This window comes from Diprion similis, chromosome 8 (genome assembly GCF_021155765.1).
Source record: "Diprion similis isolate iyDipSimi1 chromosome 8, iyDipSimi1.1, whole genome shotgun sequence".
Lineage (NCBI taxonomy): Eukaryota > Metazoa > Arthropoda > Insecta > Hymenoptera > Diprionidae > Diprion > Diprion similis.
The window spans coordinates 9,357,996-9,380,041 of NC_060112.1; the positions used below are offsets into that span (position 1 = coordinate 9,357,996).

At 34.3% G+C, this 22,046-nt stretch overlaps 3 protein-coding genes across 5 annotated transcripts; 2 read left to right on the forward strand and 1 right to left on the reverse strand.

The window, feature by feature from the left end:
- The first annotated feature begins 1,070 nt into the window (after positions 1–1,070).
- On the forward strand, positions 1,071–14,219 carry LOC124408547 (double-stranded RNA-binding protein Staufen homolog 2). 3 transcript variants are annotated; one of them, XM_046885542.1, is made up of 9 exons: positions 1,071–1,497; positions 2,200–2,277; positions 2,649–2,857; positions 8,335–8,859; positions 9,575–9,786; positions 9,868–10,203; positions 10,290–10,818; positions 10,905–11,113; positions 12,187–14,219. In XM_046885542.1, the coding sequence occupies exons 2-9, from the start codon at positions 2,225–2,227 to the stop codon at positions 12,436–12,438; spliced, it is 2,325 nt and encodes a 774-aa protein (XP_046741498.1). In that variant the 5' UTR covers positions 1,071–1,497; positions 2,200–2,224; the 3' UTR covers positions 12,439–14,219. The 3 variants fall into 3 exon arrangements, with proteins under 3 accessions (XP_046741498.1, XP_046741499.1, XP_046741500.1); XM_046885543.1 differs by lacking the exon at positions 1,071–1,497 and adding an exon at positions 1,655–1,673; XM_046885544.1 differs by lacking the exons at positions 1,071–1,497; positions 2,200–2,277; positions 2,649–2,857 and adding exons at positions 5,634–5,686; positions 7,174–7,308.
- A 1,719-nt stretch (positions 14,220–15,938) lies between these two features.
- On the forward strand, positions 15,939–17,765 carry LOC124409384 (cilia- and flagella-associated protein 20). Its single transcript, XM_046886969.1, has 2 exons — positions 15,939–16,661; positions 17,338–17,765. The coding sequence occupies exons 1-2, from the start codon at positions 16,386–16,388 to the stop codon at positions 17,641–17,643; spliced, it is 582 nt and encodes a 193-aa protein (XP_046742925.1). The 5' UTR covers positions 15,939–16,385; the 3' UTR covers positions 17,644–17,765.
- Positions 17,766–20,170: 2,405 nt separating this feature from the next.
- On the reverse strand, positions 20,171–21,424 carry LOC124409477 (cilia- and flagella-associated protein 20-like). Its single transcript, XM_046887093.1, has 2 exons — positions 21,061–21,424; positions 20,171–20,913 (listed from the first exon to the last, which is right to left on the reverse strand). Exons 1-2 carry the CDS (start codon positions 21,343–21,345, stop codon positions 20,539–20,541), a joined length of 660 nt encoding a protein of 219 aa, XP_046743049.1. The 5' UTR covers positions 21,346–21,424; the 3' UTR covers positions 20,171–20,538.
- Between the last annotated feature and the right edge of the window lie 622 nt (positions 21,425–22,046).

Sequence of the window (22,046 nt, forward strand, 5' to 3'; positions counted from 1 at the left end):
TCTAGTATAAAAAAATATTCATGTTTTCACATCTCGATTAAACAAGTTTCGTTTTGTTTTAAAAATGATAATATAATCTACGAGGTCGTTGTTCTCTTTTTAAACAATGCACATTTTTTAAATACCTACTCTTAATGTAACGTACTATCCTTACCGTGTAAATACTGTAAATTGTAAATAGAATTAAAATTGATATGAAACAATCGTTTCATTTTTACATTTATATTTCACAAGAAAAATAAATTTAAAAAAAATACTTTGAATGAGAATAAAAGAAAGAAAAAACAATAAAATTGATTTCAGTAAACTGGTTATAGAGGTTTGTCATTTCTTGCAATTTTAAAAAACCTGGTGAACTTGCAAACGTGAATACGCATAGTACAACATTTAACACAAATGAGCCTGTACATAGGAAATAGCTAATTGTCTGTAACGTTATCATATGTTGATAAATATTTGCACAAAAAATTTAAGTATCTGTGTGAAATTACCCAGTAATAAATTAAAAATAAGAAAATATAGGTATAGAAATGTGTAATAACTCGTAGGTCATATCTCGGATATATGCTTGACAGAAATGATGACGAAAAAGTTATTACTGCATGTAAACATTTGTCCCATGAAATATTCTCCAAATGTTAAATTGAAAAACATATTTCCTGATAATGGTGATTTTTCTGCAGCAGACGACTCGCCCTATTTTACAGGCACAAGATTTCATTACTAAGGATATGTATATCTTCTCATAGTAATATCCTGAAATAATTTTCACTCCGTAAATATTTCGAATTGCATAAAGTATAAAAATACATGTGATATTTTCCTTTATTTACAATCACGAAGAAATGTATAATTACACAGATCCTGTAGGAACGAACAGGAACTCCAGTCATGAGGCTGCAGTACCTGGAGTAAACAGTTGACTTTTTGCCCAATTACTTATGAAGCGGGTTACAGTAATCAAAGTAATGATACAATTGAGACCGGGAAATCGTCGCAGGTTAAATTCGTACCAGTTCTAGGTTATAAACTGATTTTCAAACGTGCCGTGACGTGCGTTCAACTCCGAAATCCGACGAAAGTTATTTCGGTATATTTGGCGATCGAGTTTTCGAAATAACGACAGGTTTTCACCGCGAAAACTTGGGACGTTGTCCCGCGGGTGGAAATATGCAGCATTTCCCCGATTGTTGACAATGGAAATTGGAAATATGTGGGAAATTCGCCGATGTCGGAGTGAAAAAAAAGCGGCAGGTGGGGCGAATCGGTGTATGCGTTGTGTCGCATGCTTACGCTGACTTCGCTAGGGAGGCACGGCGGCGAGCTCAGATCACACATCAAAATGGCCGCATTTTAGTCTACAGACTGATTTTCTTTACTGTTTGCCAAACGTGGTAAAAGGGTGCATAAAGTGTTGGTTCAAGTGACGCGATCTGTTTCGCTGAAAATTCCTCCGTCGTCAGAGCAGAAGTTTTTTGTGAAATAGACGGAATTTCGGTAAGGAGATCCTACTCGGTTTATCATCCGCACTCCGGTCCTTGCCGGACCAAGCCCATTGTGTATTGACCGATTTATTAATAGATAATAGTTACTTTACAATTATGAATTGAATGATCTTTCGCTGGAAGAAAATGTCGTTCAACGATCTACCTTTCGTTGAGAAAATTAAAACGGTATATTCATTTGGCAATCTCGAGCGATCGCGTATTTTAACTTTCCTTCGCAGACCAGCTTACACTCTGTGCTATAACAATAAATATCCTGATAGTTAGCAGTATTTATGATTTAATTTCACCATGCGTGTGTCGCACGTTAATCCGTAAAAAGGTTCAAACTTTTACATCACATGGTAATGACTACGTGACATAATAATTCCAAGTTAATTGTTGCGCTTTTCGAAGTATTGTTTGTTTTACGTCGACTGCAAATCAGTCCGCTTCCTGCCCTTTAAAAACTTCAGCAATATTTCAGCAATAGTGGGGTAATTGTAGTCAATCCTTCAGAGCAATTCTCTCCGGAAATTGATACAGATGAGAAAAAATTTACTCACAAATGTGAACCTGGCACACAGAATTCAGCTTTAAGACAAACCTGTTTATTTTATGATTTGTAGTTATATTATATGTATTAAAATTTTATCATTTTAATTCAACTCCAAAATGTTTGAATGCGATTTTTATTTATTTTTTCATCTTTCAGGTTTCAAAGAGTGGGTTTTAGTAGGATGTTGCGACACCAACATCATTCAATGCAAAATCAGCTCAGAGATCAGAATAGGTGTGTATATTTATTTCAAATAACATTTGCATTTTATAAGTTACGATTACAAAGTAAAAAAGAGCTTTCATATCTCCTTATCTGCTATGCACGTACTTATGTATGCAGATATACAACTCTAATACAATTTGTGTACTTATACTTATGTGTCATTATGTGAATTATACTCTAAGGCAATTTTATGAATTGAAAATATTCGCTGTAAAAAATGTCAAATTATTCTCTTTCAGTATTCTCATACGTTCTTGTCAATTTTAAAAAATTTATTACCGCACTGTGGAAAACCGTAAAAAATCTAGAGAAAAACGAATTTAAAATGTTCTGTAATCTACGGAAATTACAAAATGTTACACATGGATGTTGGATTTTAGGATGGCAGGACCTATGCATCCGATGCAGCAGCATCCACACCAGCCGCAGCATCCACATCAACATCGAAATCCACATATAACGCACCCTCAACAACAACTCGGGATGGCTGCACATCAACATCCTCCACACCAAATACCACACGGTATCGCTCCTCAGAACAATCCTCGACAGCCTGTGTTGCTTGGAATCAACTCGCAACACACTAATGGTATGTTCAATTCATAATTATACACCCAACTTTCCAGTTCAAAGCAATTTTTTTAATTCCCAAATAATCAATACAACAGTTCAACATTGGAAGATTTGATATAATTTCCCTGTAGATGTCAACTTTTGTTGTTTTGGCGTTTTCTTTTTCCATTTATTGCGAAAACGCAATTGAATAATTATGTAGAAAAGGGCAAGCTCAGATTTCAATATCATTTAATGTAATTTTTGCTGTACAGGTGTTTTCTCTTCATTTTATTACTGCAAGTTGGTGATACTTTAGAACCAAATTTTCTTCGACTTTCAATACCTAATTCTGCAAAATATTTTTTAACAACTTTAAATTATCTTCCCATATTTCAACATCACTCTGTTTTTCTATATAAATAGTTTTGTTAAGTCAGTTTTCCTTTTATTGAAAAAAGGAATTTATTTAGCAAATGGCGTACTTGTTACTTCTCTGGAAGCTTATGAAAACAAGTGACAAGTTACGTATTTGAGGCTGTTGAAATTTCCTTGATAAAAATTAATTATTAGCGATCTTTAATTAATCAATTTAACTGCTTAAATAGTTGTAACTTAGCATGGAGGTTCTAATGGACCTGGCTCAGAGACAGGTATAAAAATAATTTACAATTGTTTTACTGAATACTTTAAACCTGTTCGGCACCATTAGCCTTTGTAAGCAGTCATGTTCAGATATATCTTTTTTATTGGTCCTTCTGCCATTAAGACAGATATTATCGTGAGGATTCAACACCATCAAGTTAACATTGACCATTTTTCATGTACATACACAACGTATTTTATTAATGTGAATATTTCACTCTACAAACTTGCAAAGTTTTGTTGAACTTAGATTATAGGAATAGACTGCGTGAAGTATAAGTAATTGTTGGTAGCATTATCTACACTGCTTCTATATCGATGATTTTAATTGATGTGATTGTTTATTTCTTAACAATTCACCAATCCTCGAAAGTTCTTAGAAAAACTGGGTTAAACAACCACATTCCTCATCAACCTCAAATCCCACCCATTATTTAAATTAAGGAAACGCACTAGTCAATTTCGACATGTCGTATATATCTGCAACCATCGAAATTCATGTATCTCAAACACGAAAAGGGGCTTAACAGCCCTATTCTATACGCAATTCTGAACAAAAATACTATGATACATTTTCATTTGACACAGAAATAAAGAAATCGCACAGCCTTTAAGAAATACAAAAGTAAATTCGTAGAATTCATGCTATTTTAGAAAATGAATGGGAGTGTTTTTGTTCAGAATCGTTTATAGAATGGGGCTGTTAAGCCCATTTTCATGTTTGAAATATGTGAACTTCCATATTTTAAGATATATACGTCAATGTTGAAATCGACCAGAACACCCCCTCAAGTTCCAATTATATCTACTCATTGCTCAGGGCACTCAATTACGATAAGTACACGTAGGATAGTATGTAGTCTTACTGTGCTCCTCTCACTTACTTCTGTGAGAACGCTGTTTCCATACCAATTCAACCTACTGCAAAACTTGACATTCTTGATTTGGCTGAAACTTAGGTATCTCTTTGCACTCTGTGAAGAAATGTTCCTTGATTTTTTTCAAATTTTTTCGTCGATCCGTTCGGCATACTCGTACTATTTTTTTTTTGTCAAATTCTATGTTTTGGAGTGCACTTTTTAAAAATGCAATGTAATAAAATATTAAATGCTTTTTTACGAAATTTTTTTGTTTTTCAGTATTAAAATCTTGCTTTTGACCTTGAGTCTATCGATTGATTTTTTTTACTTGCTAAATTCTCAAAAATACTACTATCTATTCCACGAATCTTACTCCGGTTTCATTGTGGAGAAATGATTAATTTTATTTTTTTCGATTTTTCAATATTGATTCATTTTTTCTTCTCATTCAAAACTTCTAATGTTACTTGAAAGTTATACAAAAAAATTTGAAATAATCAAGGAGCCTTTTCGTTCACACTTGTTTTGTACAGGATTCAAAAAGATGGCCAAGTTTTAGCCAAATCAAAAATGTCAATTTTCGCAGAAAGTGGGTAGTGTAGACTGCTCCATACAAGGCGTGCGTTTATTTTTTGGCCGTACCTAAGAGTATGCAGCACTTTTACTCTTACTGACCGAGCAAACTCACCTTATTCCTTTATTTTATTAAAAAACAAACTAACGGAAAGGGTTCAAATTTCGAAGGTACAACAGAATTCAGTACAATTACTCATAATCCGACAACCGTCAAAAAAATGTGTGTTTTTTCGACAATTGCCACTATTCCCGCATTTCCCGCATTTCAGGGGCTAAAAAGTGCATAATTGAGATAATTTCTGCAATTCCGGAAAGAATGAGGAGTAAAATGATCTGAAAATGCGGATTGCGAAAATGAGAATTGTGGAAAGTATCTTAACTAGGCACTTTTTGGCCCCTGGAATGCGGGAAATATTGGAATAGTGTACCTTTTTTCGAATTATGAGTAATTTTCTTGAATTCTGTTAGGAAAGAGCGGTTCAAGGGAAAGGGTCAGTTTGCTCGGTCGGTAAGGGTAGGAGTGCTACATGCTCTTAGCTCCTTGCTCTTAGGATTCTCACATAGTTAGGCACTGCCAACCGTAGTGGTCGCGAAACTCATCATTTTTAGAACGCATTCAATGCGCCATTTGCCGGCCCAGTTCTCGTATTGTTCACGCATGCATGTTACAAATGTACCGGGAATTACCCGAAAACTAAGCGGATGCGTAGATGTGGCTGTTATTTATGCCCCGCCTGCATACTGTAAAGTTCAATTGCAAAGAGTCATGACTCAACAAATGAAGAGTAAGTTATTTACGTGTAAAACATTATGTTTTGGTTTTTTATAAACTTTTGGCTCTGCCGTGTATGCGCTCAGACTCTTTAAGCTCATTTACAATTAGCTAGATTGTTTTCTAACAGCAGTCTCAATTTCTTATGTCAAACTTTAAACTAGCAATATTACAAACAAACAAAAAAAAATACTCAATTTGTATATTTCCTTCATAGAGTGGCTGCACCATACACTAGAAATGCCAATTGAGTGCCTTTAATTTTTTAGCAAAAATTCCAGTGTCCAAACAATTAATGAAGTTATGCTGAAGTTACACAGCAGTGGATAGAATAAATTTGGACTCTTCAAGAGGATATGGAAGTGCCGATTAAATAATTCACATTTTATACTTTTTTCTCATCGGAGTAATGAAATTGTTTCAAACTTTGGACAATGATAGTATTTGCAATTTTCTTTGTGAAGTCATTGAAGGGATTCCGAAAAATCCATGAAAACACTGAATATACTTAAAACAGATTCTTAGTTACGTGAAGGTTATGGTAGCCAGCATATTTGATTATGAGCTTTCACACCTGGTAACTACCATTTAGGCGTTACCCAAATTTTATGCGTTTGTCAGTATCCTTGACAGTTGGACTTTCTGCCTGAAATTGTAAAAAAGCTGCTCAAATTTTATGAAATCCTTGAAAGTCTTATGATACTCTGTAAAACAAGGTACCCAAAATTTAAATGTGGCAATTTTGGAGATCTAAGACGAGAAATGGCAGGTTTCAGCCATGATCAGAGAAATTTTGCTTTATGGTATAAACCAGTGATAGCAATGGCTCAGTAATGCGTAATTTTATAATAATAAAGCTAAACATCAATATTAATAGCAAAATCGTTAAAGCCTGCTGTGGGCATTTTTTGTTAATAAATTTGTTGTTTTATAAAAAATTATTGTGATCATGACAAGCAGCTTTCAATGACTGCACCCACATCCAGGCGTGATGTTATTACGACCTATTTTGGGATCGCAACCTGCCGATTACGCGGTTGTATGAAGGATAAAAGGAAATTAGAGGAACTTGTATTGTGAGTTGAATGTTTGAGTATATAATTGATTTATTGTAAAAGATGTGTAGAATACAATGATAAAGTATAGAGGAGGAAAAAGGAAACAGAAGTAAATCCAGTTGTTGGCTAAACGAAAAATGACTTGAGATGTATATATGGGTGGTAGGGACTGGCTGGTTGCAGTTTAGGAGTAGAGGGAATATTCTGCTAATGAAGTATAGGAACAGAGGCAGTGATGTCATGATAAGGAGAGGATGTAGGGTATAAGGTAGCTGTGAGAGTATGAGAAAAGAATCTAAATTCTAAAGGATGTAACTGCTAGTATTCATTCGATTAATTGAAGTATCATTTTAAGAAGGATGATAAATTATCACGACAGAGCCACAAGTTTAAAATGTTATCCAAACTTCCATTTTCAATGTGATTTATTTGATTTTATCAGTCCGCCACTGGTTTGTAACCGTGGCAAGTTTGTTTCTTCTGCTAAATGTCGCAGAGGCGAAAAAACATCTTTCGTCGTTAAACTACACTGCTGAAGACTTACGAATCTTTTTTGGACCAACAGGTTGTATAGAAGGTCTGTTTTATTTCAGTAATTTATATATAATACTTTACCATTTAAGTCTAGGAATAAGTAGACATTTTTGCTGTATTGTTTTAGGATGACAACAGATGGTGAAAACTGGTAAAACTAGAATTTAAAAATTGCAGGTAACTTTATAATTTGGGAAAACTGGGAGTTACACTCATCCATAAGGGACACCTAGTCTTTATTGCTAATTCATTACAAAATGACGTTTAACTTTAAACAGTATTTGACAAATCTTTGAAAATAGTCTGCTGCTATATATCGCGAAGAAAATATGGGATTCCATTTGAAATTGTATAGAGTTAAACCGAAAAACAGAGTTAAGATTTGTGTTTGTAGGGCCACCTAATTTTCTTCCTTACCGATTCAAGAAAGAGTACAAAGAACCAAATGCTTGGCTTCATAAATAGTGATCCTAAAATCAGCAAATGACTGATAAACAGGAAAATCCTGAAATGGTCAATTTTCGTATAGTTAATGAAAAAGGTTTCATACCTTTGATGAAGATGATGCCAAAATTATAAAAAAAAAAAAAATACTGTTGACATTTTAATAAGAATGAGTTGACCCGCAAGTTATGATGTTCAAAAAATTTGTTTGTGAGTGAATGTAAATTACAATTTATTGTGCTGCAGTCGAAAAAACTTTTCTTCCATAAGAATACGCGGTAATTTGAAAGTTTTGTATCTTCAACAAAAGTTCGTTAGATATTTCCAATTTTTGTAGTGATTTTGTGATACTAATTTTGGTTGCTGTAATTTTTTTGGGAAATTTTTCACGTTTCTTTAGTAATTAATAATTCTTCATTAGCCTATACGTTAAATTGATTTTCTTGATAAAAAATGTTAACTTCCTGGTTGGAGACAACTTCTAGCTTGCTCAGATTATTTTTTTTTTCGAACTGACTGAATTATAAGAGCAAACGTACTTGATGGCTGCTGAACCTCAAACAAGTTTAATTTTCCATCATTTATAATTACTTGGTAGTAAATCTTAATTTTCAACTTTCCCCAGGTGTAATGGCTAATGTTGGATTAATCGACCAGAGCAATACAGTTGCTGGTACTCTTCCCACTCAACTCACCGTTCAGCAAGGACAACATCAAACAGACCAATTGTCTCAACAGCAACTGCATAATCAACAGAATGCGGAACAGAATATTTCACCCCCGAATGAAGACAACGGAGAGTCCAGGGACCAGAGTCCATCCAATCAGAACCAAATCAACACAAATAATACAAATTTGGCAAACATGAAAGAGAAAACTCCGATGTGTCTCGTCAATGAACTCGCAAGATTTAATAAAATCCAACACCAGTATAGATTAACCAATGAACAAGGCCCTGCACATAAAAAGAAGTTTACTGTTACTCTAAAACTTGGTGATGAAGAATTTGTTGCCGAAGGTCCAAGCATTAAAAAAGCACAACATAGTGCAGCCACAAAAGCACTTGAAGATACCTGGTACAGACATCCACCACCAAAACCAGCGAGGGCAATGAGGATTTTACATCCAGGAAAATGTCCTGCTGCTTCTGGTAATAATTAGTAATGCTCCTTCATTGCCGATTTTCTTAATTACATGGTACTTTACATTAGGGAGTTGGTTACGTGATACTAATTTGATGATAATTATAAAACTGAGTGACTTATGAATTATGTAAATTCCAATGAGAATGTGAAAGTTCTCTTACGAGCTTATTCGACAGTAAACTTCGATTTTTACATAAAATTCAGACACGTGAACGTAAATCCTGCGTTTATATTATAATACAAAAACACATTCACCGAAGAATTAATGTTCCAGTCCTTCAAAATAAAAATAGAAATAGCAAATTGTAATGTGCCAAAACACGTATGCCAGCAGTACAAGTACAATACGAGGAACCAATTGGATACAAACGTTCAAGAGATGTTACTTATGATTTCATTTTTCGACCGACTATCACTCGATTAGATGAACTCTTCCATGTAAAATAAACATACAAGAGGGCATTATTTTGTCGAAGTTACGTGACTGACCCACAACTACTTAATACACTTTGAATAGTAAAACGGATTACTGCACGGTACCTTTAATTTTGGTCTAATCTAAAATTATATCAATGTATATCGTATTTGTTATCTTGAAAAAATTATTGAGAAAACATTTTTTACTCCAATTGCATTTTAGTCCAACACATAATAATTTTAGAAAATTTTCAGAACACGATTTATTTAATACTGGTAAATGATACTATCCAATAATTTCAGCCCATCTACCACCAACAGTAGAACTGAATGCTTTAGCAATGAAGCGTGGCGAACCAACAGTTTACACATTCAGCCAAGCTCCTCCAGCCCCTCTGCAACAATTTGTGCCACATGGATATGGAAACTTTCCTCGAATGCTAACTCCACGTTATCCAACCTATAATCGAGGATTTCAATCACAGCAGCAAGGACTCTATGTTGTCACATTGAAGGTTCGTTACCTAAAATTCGTCTTGGCTGATCGACAAATCTTGTTGATTTCAAACAAAGAACAATGTAACTAATTGCTCTAGGTTGGGGATCGTGAATTTCTTGGAAGAGGTGTTACTGGACAGGCTGCACGCCACGATGCAGCTAGCCGAGCTTTGGAACAACTGCGCCAGCTACCTTTGCCTGAAGAAATAATAAATACTTGTGCTGCAAACGACAATGGAACATTAAGTGGAATAGATGATCCTAACGCGGAATTGAAAAGCCCTGTTTCGCTCGTTCATGAGACTGCATTGAAACGAGGCCTTTCGGTAAACTTCGAAGTTGTATCGGAACGAGGCAAGCCGCATATTCGAATTTTTGTTACCAAATGTACAGTTGGGGATAGAACCACAACTGGAGAGGGGTCTTCAAAGAAGGCAAGTTAAAGTTAAAACTCTAAATTCGTTCAAAATTACGTTGTCAAGTATTTTTGATTATACTTGAATTTTTTTTTTTGCTTCAGGTATCAAAAAAACGTGCAGCGGAGTTGATGCTAGAAGAGTTAAAACGCCTCCCTCCTATTCCTATTACAATTCAAACTCCCTCTGTACAGCGTATGAAGCGAAAACCTCCAGCAACTAAAAAAAAGTCACGAAATCTCATAAAAGTTTATCAAGAACCTCGCACTGAGCCTGAGGCGGCTGAGGAAGTGAATCCTATTTCTCGTCTCATCCAAATTCAACAAGCAAAACGTGAGAGAGAACCAGTTTATACACTTGTAGATGAAAAGGGTGCTCCACGACGTAGAGAGTTCATCATGGAAGTTACCGTCGGATCAAACTCTGCGCAAGGAGTTGGGCCCAATAAGAAATTAGCTAAACGAGCTGCCGCCGAAGCACTACTGATGCAATTGGGATATAGTAAACCGCAGCCTCAACCAGTTAAGCCTTCAATCAAGACAGGGGATAATGAAAATTCTGAGGGAAAACCAAGAAAGGTTACGTTCTTAGAAGAAGATCAGGTCAACGAAATTCCGAATCATTCTATTGGCGGTAGGGTCTTTATTATGAATCGTATAGATAATTACATCTGTGATTTGGCAGCAACAGTCGGTCAATCATGTTTACTCAAATTTCAGGTACGACTGGACGACAACTAGTTCCTGGGCTTCTGTTAGTAGATGGAGGCCAGGAATCGAAACTCGGCGGAGGACCCAGTGTTCAATCTGTAGCTGAGGAATTACGTGGCCAGCAACAGCAACAGACACCTGTTGTTTCCCCCAAAGATCAGCTGAGGTATTTGGCTCAGCTACTAAGCTTTGACATACAGTTCAGCGACTTTCCAAAGGTATGTTCAACATGATACGTATATTCATTATCAAAAACATTTTATTATTTTGACGTTCTTTGTTATTACTAACATTTTTTTTTTTTTTTTTTTTTTTATTGACTCGACGCTTAAATATTTGACAATAATTTTTTAACATTATTAAAATAGTTTTTGAAACAAACGTTTATTACAACATATTTATATCCCTTTGAATTCGGCCTGACTAATCGATTCAAATTGACTGGGTCAGCAGAGTGAGTCGGTCTACTACTGCCGCCTAGTAATTTGTGTCCCTGGAGGTAACCTGTAGCAGGCCAGAGTCAGAGGGTTCTGACCAGAGCATGGTACTTCCCCCGCACTACGCGGCTTGTGACCGAAATTTTACGAATTATTCATGCTAATCTGAGTAGAATAACCCAATTAAAACAAACCGCCTGTCGCGCCTGAGAGCAAATGCGCTGAACTTACACCATACCACTCTGATAAGTTACATGAAAGAGCGTTCCCAAACTTCCATTTCTTTTATCTCACCTACCAAGACTGAGTTGATGGGTGAAACTGAAATGCATTGGAATCCAGTCTTGTTATGATAATATCACAATTTGTTTTTGCATGAACATAATTTTACTACTTTTTTTTTGTCTTTTCATAACGAAAACTGAGGAAATTCTTTCGTTTGCTGACAGACACAAAAACTAACTGAAACGTTTAGTTCATTCAATAACAATAATGCTGAAATTAATAAGAATGTGAATGTGTATGCTGTAGACCGAACCTTCTTCTACTTTTACTAGAAACCACGACCTTCTATTTTTTATTAATAAACAATTCTATTTCAGCGTTTTTAAAAATACAGGAGTAATGCATAATGACATATGCTGAAGCAAAACGTCAAGAAAAGAGCGTTATTTCAGTCAGGAAAATAAAAAATTCAGAGGCATTTTCAAAACTAAATTGAGTAGCCACACTTGTCGAGGAATTTTTGATATCACATCTTATAATGGCTTTGATTGATAAAACATAGTATTATCTCTCATTATCAACAAATGAAATGTGCACCATGTATCCAATATCGATTCTCTATATCCTAGGGCAACCATAACGAATTCCTTTCTCTTGTCTCGCTGAGCACTGATCCACCCCAGGTATGTCATGGAGCCGGACCAACGACAGATGCAAGTCGGGATCAAGCTGCGCTCACAGCTCTGCGCACCCTCAGCAAACTTGGCTTGGACAATGTAACAAACCCGCAAAACAAGAAAGATAAGGGAGCCTCAGGGGATGGCTTACACATTAGTAATCAAGTTAAAAACAACATTCTAAATGGAGCCATCAATAAGTAAATGAAAACGGGCTTTGGATAACTTTCAATTCAATTATAATTTGAATGGTGTTTTTTATATTTTGCTAAGTACTTTTTATTGGCATGTGATTGTCGTGCTGAAAGTATTTCGGAAATAAGCTTGTCCTAGTATTGAAAGCGAATAATGAAAATTGCTACTATGCAAACACTACAGATTAATTTGATATAAATTATAAGTATGAGCAGAACAAAGTAATGAAATTTTCTTATTATTCATTGAATGCTGTAGTGATGTTTACAATCCCCAAAATTAATGGATTTTGATATCTGAGATAAAATGCGGCCATCTCTAACTATCTTCTGACGCTACAGATCAATTGCCATGAATGTAAACTATATCTAATTACCTAACACAGATACATGAATTAAATATAAATCAATAGTTTCTTTTTTCGATTCATTTCAATCCAATGCTTAAATAGATTCTTATACAAAACATGAATATTTATTATTCCAATTTTTTTATAAATCAAAATCTCATAACAATATTCGTCAATAAATAATACGGTATCAAGTATCCTGTAAATAAAATCAGCCAATATTGTTAGATGATTCTGATAGCAGATCTGTCAAATTGCGTTACGTGAAAAAAAGAACCATTTGAAAATTGAACTCGCGGAAAATAAAAAGGAGAAACGGAAAAAGATAGGTAATTTGATGTACACTATTCTATGCTCCAATGTGCTTTTAAAACAGGGCCTAGAAGCACTCTGAGGTTATATTCATGTTAATATCTAATGGAATAAGAGATAAGAAAAAAATGTATCAAAGCTTTCATGAATAACTTGTAAACTGTAAATCGCTACTTTGTACAAGATGTTGAATTGGAAGTTTTGATAGACATAAAAAGAGGTAAGATTTCAAATTCGTCTCGTCTTGTCTTGTAATTATTCTCAACAATTCTAATTTAATTCTGCTAAGAATAATTTTCATACGACGTAGCGAATTTTGAAATATTACTGTGACTAATAAATATTTAAAAAAGATTTAAAAAAACCTTGAAAAAATATAATAATGGATGTAGGCAATTTGGAGCTCAGTACAGGATTGAGGCAAAATAAAATTAGGTTGCACATTTATTTTCCTTTAATTTAGTTTTAAAATGTAACTGATGTTTTGATTTTCAATTTTATTTTCATAGACATGCGTGAAGTTCTGTGCTGAAACTCCCAAGCAACGTTATCTTATATTCATTATTCATATTGCATACTCTACAATATTAATTAAAATTTCAAACTATGAAAGATCGTTAATTTTTAATTAATATACCAAGTTTTTTTCACGCTAAGCAAGCGTATGAGATGTTTGAAACATTGTAAGTTACTCTGAGTGAATTGATTTCATATTCACACGTTTTTTTTCCATTATCATTGTTTTTTTACAACATATAATTACCATTTTGTCAAGTTGTTTATAGATTACTTCACAAGTTGATAAATGTTCATTTTCCCAGATATCGCATTGTAGTTTCACATGGGTGTATGTGTGAACGGGGTTCTTAATTCTTTTTCATGAAACTCAGCTAGAAATTGTATATAACAGAATATCAAATGAATTTGATGTATCAATTAATGGAAAATATTAGAGATAAAAAAATTTGAAGGGTCTTGAAACTTAACGAAAGCTTAGAATTTATTTTACAATGGGACCTTCCACCCCCTGGATTACTGATTTGACCGAAATATGATATGATGGTATTAGTCAACCGCAAGTGCACAACAGTTGAATACTAGTAGTAATTTCTGGGATGAGTTTCTCCCCCAAAAATAAGGCTTAGTAAAATTTCCCTTTCTTCTGTATGAGGTAATTTTGCTGATGAGAAATATTTCGTATTACACTTAGGCCAAATCGCGACGTAATCAGTGAACCAACCGGTGGAAGTTCTTATCAATTACCAATAACAGGTATAGCTGTTTCAATAGAAAACGAATTATGTAACTCCCAAAGATGAAGCTCAAATGAGCCCTACCTTACCCACATTAATGTATTACACGCCTTATAGAGATAGTTGGTACAATATTAAAGTATTATAATCAATATAAAATCTAAGATATTTGGGAAAAATAATATTATGCGCAACAGTTCTAAAAACAATTTTTAATATTTAAACATAACCGTAGTTAGTTATGCTAAAAAATGAATTATACAGATATTGAAGAATGGATTGATTTCGTTAAAAATGTACTGACGATGAGTTTTTATGCTGGTATTATCATTCTCAGTACCCGTAGTATGGATTTCTCGTCTTTGTACGAGAATATCTAGTTTAGAAAATAAATATCCAATTTTAGAACTGTTGGCTACGATTGAGACATGATTTTCTCTGCGAATCGATTAAATAATAGTCTCACTTATAATGTAACCGATGACTGTGGAAGTCATGTAATGCCAAGTCTGTGCATGCCTCTCACATCCAGTTTAATCAGTCGAAGTATACAAAATTTCTGTAGTTTAACTGCAGGAAACTAAAGGCAGCCTCACTCCAGTTGTAAATTCTAAATTATAGTTTTAATTTTTTGAACAGTAAATAACTGTAAAAAATTATGTTTTTTTCCTGCGTTGAGGCAGCAGCAATTTATTATTGTAAATTGTACAAAAATTACAAATTAAAACTACGGGAATTTTTAATGTCTGCCAAGTTTTTATGGATCTTCGGGATGGAGCTAACAGAATAGACTTGGCAAGAATGGATTTGACCATTTCGAACATTGTCGGTTTGTATTCGAAATCAATAAACAATTACAAAAATGTTAAGAAATCAACAGTTTATTCTGTATGCAAGATAATATTAAGAGATAACCAAGATGCTTTGAACCGTGTACATTGATTAAAATTCGTTTTTTCTGTAGTAAACTCTGCAACTTTGCTAATTACATGAATGTTTCAGCGGACTAAAAGCAAGTTTACAGTAGGCTTGCGGGGCTTGCGCGCCCGTCGGGCGGTCTCTCATCTGCGCCCTGATTGGTGGATTTCAATTACATCACGCAGTCGACCATCAACCGCGTTCCATTTTTAAGGACGGTTTACATGTCCGTAGTGAGGAATCTGTGCTATAAATTCACAACCGCCAATTGGTGATACTTTCATACAATCCTTTTCAGTCTTCAGTAGCGTCTAATCCACGGTTTCGCACACAGGTTTTGAAACTCTGGATTTCGACGTGGGCCTCTCAGCGTGCCAAGCCGCTGGCGTCGCTGCGATCGAGGGATACCCGGTGCGGCAAAGTAACAATAATCGCCCGTGCGCGATGCGTATCACTCTACTATATGCTAAAAGGTATCACACGAGCACGCACCGAGCATAGACCATGAACCAGACCGTGAGAACGCTACGAACAGCCAATAAGATACTCGTGAAGAGGAAGCTTGGCCGGTATTCATATGTAGATGCAATCAGAAGCATGGAGATTGTAGGTGAGCACGGACTTATAGGTGAGTCTTCTAATTTTTATGGAAACCGAATGCAGCGCGCCGTGCTTGTAGCAAGCATTCCCACCAATATCCAGTTTCCCACCTTCTTACATTGCGGTATAACCATGATGGTATCGATCAAACAAATACCCAAACATCATCATAACCCCGGAACAGGTTTTTTGGAAGAGAATACTTTAAATTCCTAAAATAAAATGTTAAATCTGCACGAAAAGTTGCACAAATTCCGAGCCGTATATTATAAAAATAAATGATTCTTTTTACAGTCAGCCGTTGTAGATCACTTGTTCTAAAAGTAGTAAAATAATACAGGTTCTAAATTCCAATAACTAGAAAAAAATTATATGTAAACAAACAGTTGGGTTATCAATATAATTCGATAATCAAAACTTAAAAAATTCGAACTTACAATAATTCCAGCTGAGCTTTGAGGTTCAGCGATAATAAATCCACCGGGCTACCGATACCACTGGAATTTGTATTCATTCATTTGAAAATGTTCAAGAATACTTTCCAAAGTGGTTTCTTATCCATCTTGTACAGCATTGGCAGCAAGCCACTGCAAATTTGGGATAAAAAAGTGAGAAATGGTCACATAAAGAGGATCACAGACAATGACATTCAGAGTTTAGTTTTGGAAATTCTTGGCAGTAATGTTAGCACCACTTACATAACGTGTCCAGCCGATCCAAGGAAAACTCTTGGCATAAAACTGCCATTCTTAGTGATGATTATCAAGAACCTGAAGAAATACTTCACATTTGAAGTACAGGTAAGATGAGAGAGATAAAATTTATACCAATTGAGCCTATGGGTCAAATAACTGCTCAAGTCGACTTAAGTTTTGACAGGAAAGAGAAAAGTAAAGATTCAGCTATCGGTACTTGAGCACGGTGCACGCACCGCCTGTTATGATCACCAAAGATTATATACAAAATCGAGATCAGATTATATGAAAAAATGATTCAATTCAACTTAAGCTATTTTTTTACCCATAAGTTGAATTATAATTATATATACTATATTGCTCAACAGTCTTCAGCGATCCTAAAAGTTCTAAACATTTTGGAAATTTGATTGTATCGCAATTATTTTATATCGTTTTTAAAAGGTCCTAGAAAAGTTCTGTATTTTCACATCACAATTTCGTTGTAAAATAGTTTCAAAGGGTTTTCCTAAGAATGTTCGAACAATTAAATTACCAGTAAATCTGATTACAATTTTGATTCTGAACCCTGATTCCTAAATTCGTTGAATAAACATTACACAAAACTTATTAAATTTCAGAAATGTTAAAGCTATATTCCATCTTTCTATTAACTGAAAAAATAATTACGATTGTTTGATTAATCAAATAGTACTAAAATAAAGACAATGAGGGATAACATCGTTAATCACATTCTTCTAATCAGATAACTTATTCCACCTTTTTTCAAATTTATTTATAGGTAATAGACGATAAAAATGTCCGGCGCAGATTTCGAGCAAGTAATTATCAATCAACGACAAGAGTGAAACCATTCATATGCACGATGCCAATGCGATTGGATGATGGATGGAACCAAATTCAGTTTAACCTTGCGGACTTCACCCGAAGAGCTTATGGGACAAATTATGTAGAAACACTGAGGGTTCAAATTCACGCAAATTGCAGAATACGAAGAGTGTACTTTTCTGATAGACTCTATTCGGAAGATGAGCTACCTGCGGAATTTAAGCTCTTCCTTCCTATACAAAACAAAGCAAAATGTTGATTTTAAGTAACCGCTATTTTAACAATTAACTCATATGACAAAGATTTTCCTTTTCTTACCGCATACTTGAATGCAAACTAGACATAATTTATAGAATAAATATCTCTCTCCATGTGCCTTCATCTCTTGTTTCATCATGACTATATTTACACCTGTTTTAATCTTGATACTTAAGACTATTCTTTATAGTTTTAACGTATCTATCAACATTGCAATCCAGTGCAACCAGACGTTAAATGCTATTTTCGAGGTACCCTTGTAGGGTCCAAAAATACTCATGGAATTCTTGAAGCAAACGTGAATTCTGTTCCTTTTTATACAAACCTTTGCCTTAAAAATGACAGACACAAAACAATTCTTCAACCCATACAGTGAGCTCGATGATACTGCAGATATTACTCATAATCATATTCCTATATTTTGTCATTGCATATTACCTTCAAATTGAATAATATGACATTCAGAGACTCCTTCAGATCATTTGATGAGAAGTTCCTATCTAACCTCAGCTACAAGAAATGAAATAACTTTGTAAGGTGTAAATCAATTATAAACATAAAACATGGTTTTCACCCATAATATATTATTTAGATTCATGTATGTATATTTATAGTAACCCATATTTATTTCGCTGATATAGATGCACATCTGCAAATTGTGAATTTAGCAAATTTCACTACACTGAATGGCCAAAAAAAAAAAATGTAACTTATGGACAATGCATGGAATAACTATGTATTTTGTAAATTTGACGCACTTGTATTTACAATTTTTTGTAAAGTTATAGATTCATTTCGTAAACTGGTTCAGATTTCGGACGCAAATAATTACTTTGTTTTTTGATTAATCTGATTTTATTTCCATAAATATCGATTTTGTGAAACTTATAATACTCTGTAATATCTGTACCCATTGTCGCAGTGACGCAATATGAATTTTTCTGGTAAATTCTTTGATCATTCTTTGATCAAATTTCGATTTGATTCTTTGATCAATGCATAACTGGCCAGTTTGTTATCACGTGATATTAATAATTTCAACTTAAAACACTTCTGAATTCCGCTTCAGAGTCATATGTTTGCCTTTCAAACAAGACATTTACGATTTCTGTTCCTGAGTATTTTTCCAGATTTTTAATGAAATCATCGATTGTATTTTTACTACTTTTTATATGCTCAATGTATGGTGCTGTCTCTGTATCATGTTTGAACATGCTTTCATTGCAAACTTTTTTTTTTATGTACTGCGCCTCTTTAACAGTGAAAAAATCAGATTCGGGTATGTCGGTATCGCCTTTCACTATATTTCCAATAGTATCTTGTACCATTTTTGTTGTAACACGAACTTGCGTTGATTTTAACTGCAGCAATGCAGTATCCAGCTCGTTTCTGAGTTGCATACATATTTTGTCGTTCAAACTAAGTTGTTCTTTTTTTAACGAAAAGTCCATTTCGACCGGTCCTATCGAGGCGATTCCACTGCCTTTATCAGCACAACCCTTTCCACTTTCTATTAATTTACCTTGGCCATAACAATTTCTTCGATTCTTAGAGTTATATATCGATAATTCAACCTCAGTGATTGTGAAACCTTTGTCTTTCAATCGTGTCAAAATTTTTTTGTTCACTGCATGACGCAATTCTAAGAAGTTACATACTGCTTTGTCGGTTGATAGTACTGCCTTTTTCGATTCCTCCTCTGACAATACTGCTTGAGCTTCAACAACAGGCGGTACGTTGTATGAAAAATCTTTTGAACCACTTTTTACTTCACCGGAGTTAATTTTTCTTTCAATGTCATAATTAGTTAGTTGTTCTCTAATTCTTTGCACTTCAGTGATGACTTCTTCTATAGCTTTCACACTGTGACTCAACAAATTGTTACCTCGATTAGTTTCAACGTTTTTCAAAGTTTTCAAACTGCTAATGTCAGAGTTGAATTTTTTCACAATCATATCGATCTCTGTTCTTGAATTTCCCTTCACTGTAGCTACATTTGGGGATGAATGAACTAAGCCAGTGCTATCTATGAAAATTAGTTTTTCATTTTTAAGTTTCTGGTTCGATTCAATTTCTTTATTACACTCGTCAGATTTGTCTTGCGGTTTTTTACTGTCGGTTTCAAGGCTCAGATTGAGAAAATTCTCACCAATCTGCCGTTTCAAAAATTGACTTTTTTCTATATGTACAAACGACCTTACAGCAGATTGTTTGCCTTTGAGTGTTAAAGACTTTCGTTCGGTAACACAAGTCGACTTGTCTGTGATTTGAGTTTGATCTTTGCTTTTCCTACCCTTGCGATCTGTTTTTTTTCCATCCTTTTTGCAAGAGTCAGCCGATTTAGTTTGTCGTTTCTCTACTACAGATGAGATATTATCAGAGTTGTTAGTCATACTGGAACTGTGTTTGCTATTCAATACTTTGAATTCATAATCGCAGAGTCTCGCTATTTTCTTGTCTAGTTGGTTTACAGATTTCGAATTATTTTTCAATATTAGATTCCTATTATTAAATGTATTCATAGAAACACCAATGTCCTCCGCCATAATTTTTTTAATTTGATTTATTCGAGGATCTTCATTTGAACACAGGTTTGCAGTTGTCACACCTATAGACATGTTGCTTTCGGTTGCAAAGTATTCCATATCACATGGTTGGAGTGGGCCTAAATAAAGCATGTTTAATATTATATTAGACTGTTATAAGTAGTGTCTTAGCTCTATCATATCCAGTATCTGAATGTCACAGAGCAAATTGAATCCTAGAACTAAACGTTAAGGGGTAAGAATGTTAACTAGAATGAAAATTTTACAACTGTGGTAATTCGAGATTGTTTGTTTGAAATTTTAAAAAAATTATCAGACAAAAAAGGTGACGAAGTGAAGGAATGGCTGTATCATGTTATACACAGACCTGTGTATATTTCTTCTGTCTGACAACTTCTTTCTACCAAATGAATTCCCCATTTCAACATATACATGTCAAAAAATGCCTGACATAATTCAATCGGTGTGTCATTCTGATCATAATGTCTGTCTTGGAAATAGACTCTTCTAAGTCGACAATTTGGATATACAATTATCCTTTGAATAGCTTGATAGTCTGATCCATGAACATGAGTGCAAAGTGTTTGCAGATTTATTTCCAGATTATTCCAGCCTTCGTCTAACTTTAGTGGTATTTGAGTTGTGTTTGCATGAGCCAATCGAGGCTTTTCATGGTTATGGGTAGTCAGAGAAAATTGTCGACGATGCCTCGCCTTGTCTATGAGCTAGAATATCGAAATATATTACCACTGATAAATATAAATGTATAGTTGAAGAATTAACTCCATCAGAAATTTATAAATAATTATTAATTGATTATCTTTGTATTATCACTGTAATCTTTAATTGAGAAAATATTTCTCTTCACCAACCTGAAATTCGAGTTTGAACATAAGGTCCAAGTTTTTAACCACAAGAACAAAAATGGGCAATTTAATGTTCAGTACATCCATTGGATTGGCGGGACAGGTTATATTCGTTGGTACAGGAGTTTGGTGTGGTCCCATTATTTCGATAACTTTATCGCGATTCAATACCTGGTCTTCGACTCGACGAATCCTTCCATCCAATGAAACATGCTTAGACCATAAACTAAGAGGTCTATCTCCGATGCTATACAATAATGATACAAAACCGCAGCGTTGTGGCCTTGACATGATTACAAGTAATTTTATGAGGATTATAATCTTCAACTATATTTGCCCTCCTGTTTAAATTCTATTAAATTTTGGGAGATTTCTTGTAAAGACAGTATTTAGTTACTCGCATCAGATTGTTGTAAAAAACTTTTCTTTTCCACCTTCTCCGGTGTATTTTTATTTTGTAGGACATTTATATACTTTAACATTATATCTCTTTTTTTGTTAATGATGTATTGTAAAAGTCTTGCATTTCATTATCAGACATTGAACCGAATAATTTTTTGAATTTTTATAAATTGGTACTGCATATTTTGAAAGTTCACTTTAATTGAGTATGATAGAGAAGTTACTTGTGAATTCATTACATTTTAAAGCCAGAAATATTTGTTTTCTGTAGCGTTTGGGTGCGTTTTTTCTTCCCAATCAAATGTTTCGTGAAATGTCACTGAAGACCCTAATTCGTTTCAACAATCGGAAATCGAGCTTTCAAAATCTGTATATGAATGATGATGAAAGAAAAGTTAATCCAAAATCACTGATTAAAATTGGAATAATTTATTAATAATCACAGCAATGAATATTTCAGTCATTTAGAATTGATCATAACTGGTCTATTTAATTAAAAATTAGCGATCAGCAATCCTTAAAAATCATTACAGTTATCTGAGGAGCCTCAGCAAAGTTTATTATACAAATATGTGGCAATATCGCTAGAT

Bases quoted from the DNA above. Each gene is read 5' to 3' on its own strand.
- LOC124408547 (XM_046885542.1), top strand. From the start codon at position 2,225: ATGTTGCGACACCAACATCATTCAATGCAAAATCAGCTCAGAGATCAG. The intron at 8,860-9,574 runs GTAATAATTAGT...CAATAATTTCAG, and splicing joins AAAATGTCCTGCTGCTTCTG to CCCATCTACCACCAACAGTA. The intron at 10,819-10,904 runs GTAGGGTCTTTA...CTCAAATTTCAG, and splicing joins TCCGAATCATTCTATTGGCG to GTACGACTGGACGACAACTA.
- LOC124409384 (XM_046886969.1), top strand. From the start codon at position 16,386: ATGTTCAAGAATACTTTCCAAAGTGGTTTCTTATCCATCTTGTACAGC. The intron at 16,662-17,337 runs GTAAGATGAGAG...ATTTATTTATAG, and splicing joins ACTTCACATTTGAAGTACAG to GTAATAGACGATAAAAATGT.
- LOC124409477 (XM_046887093.1), bottom strand. From the start codon at position 21,345: ATGTCAAGGCCACAACGCTGCGGTTTTGTATCATTATTGTATAGCATC. The intron at 20,914-21,060 runs GTTGGTGAAGAG...TCGATATTCTAG, and splicing joins TGTTCAAACTCGAATTTCAG to CTCATAGACAAGGCGAGGCA.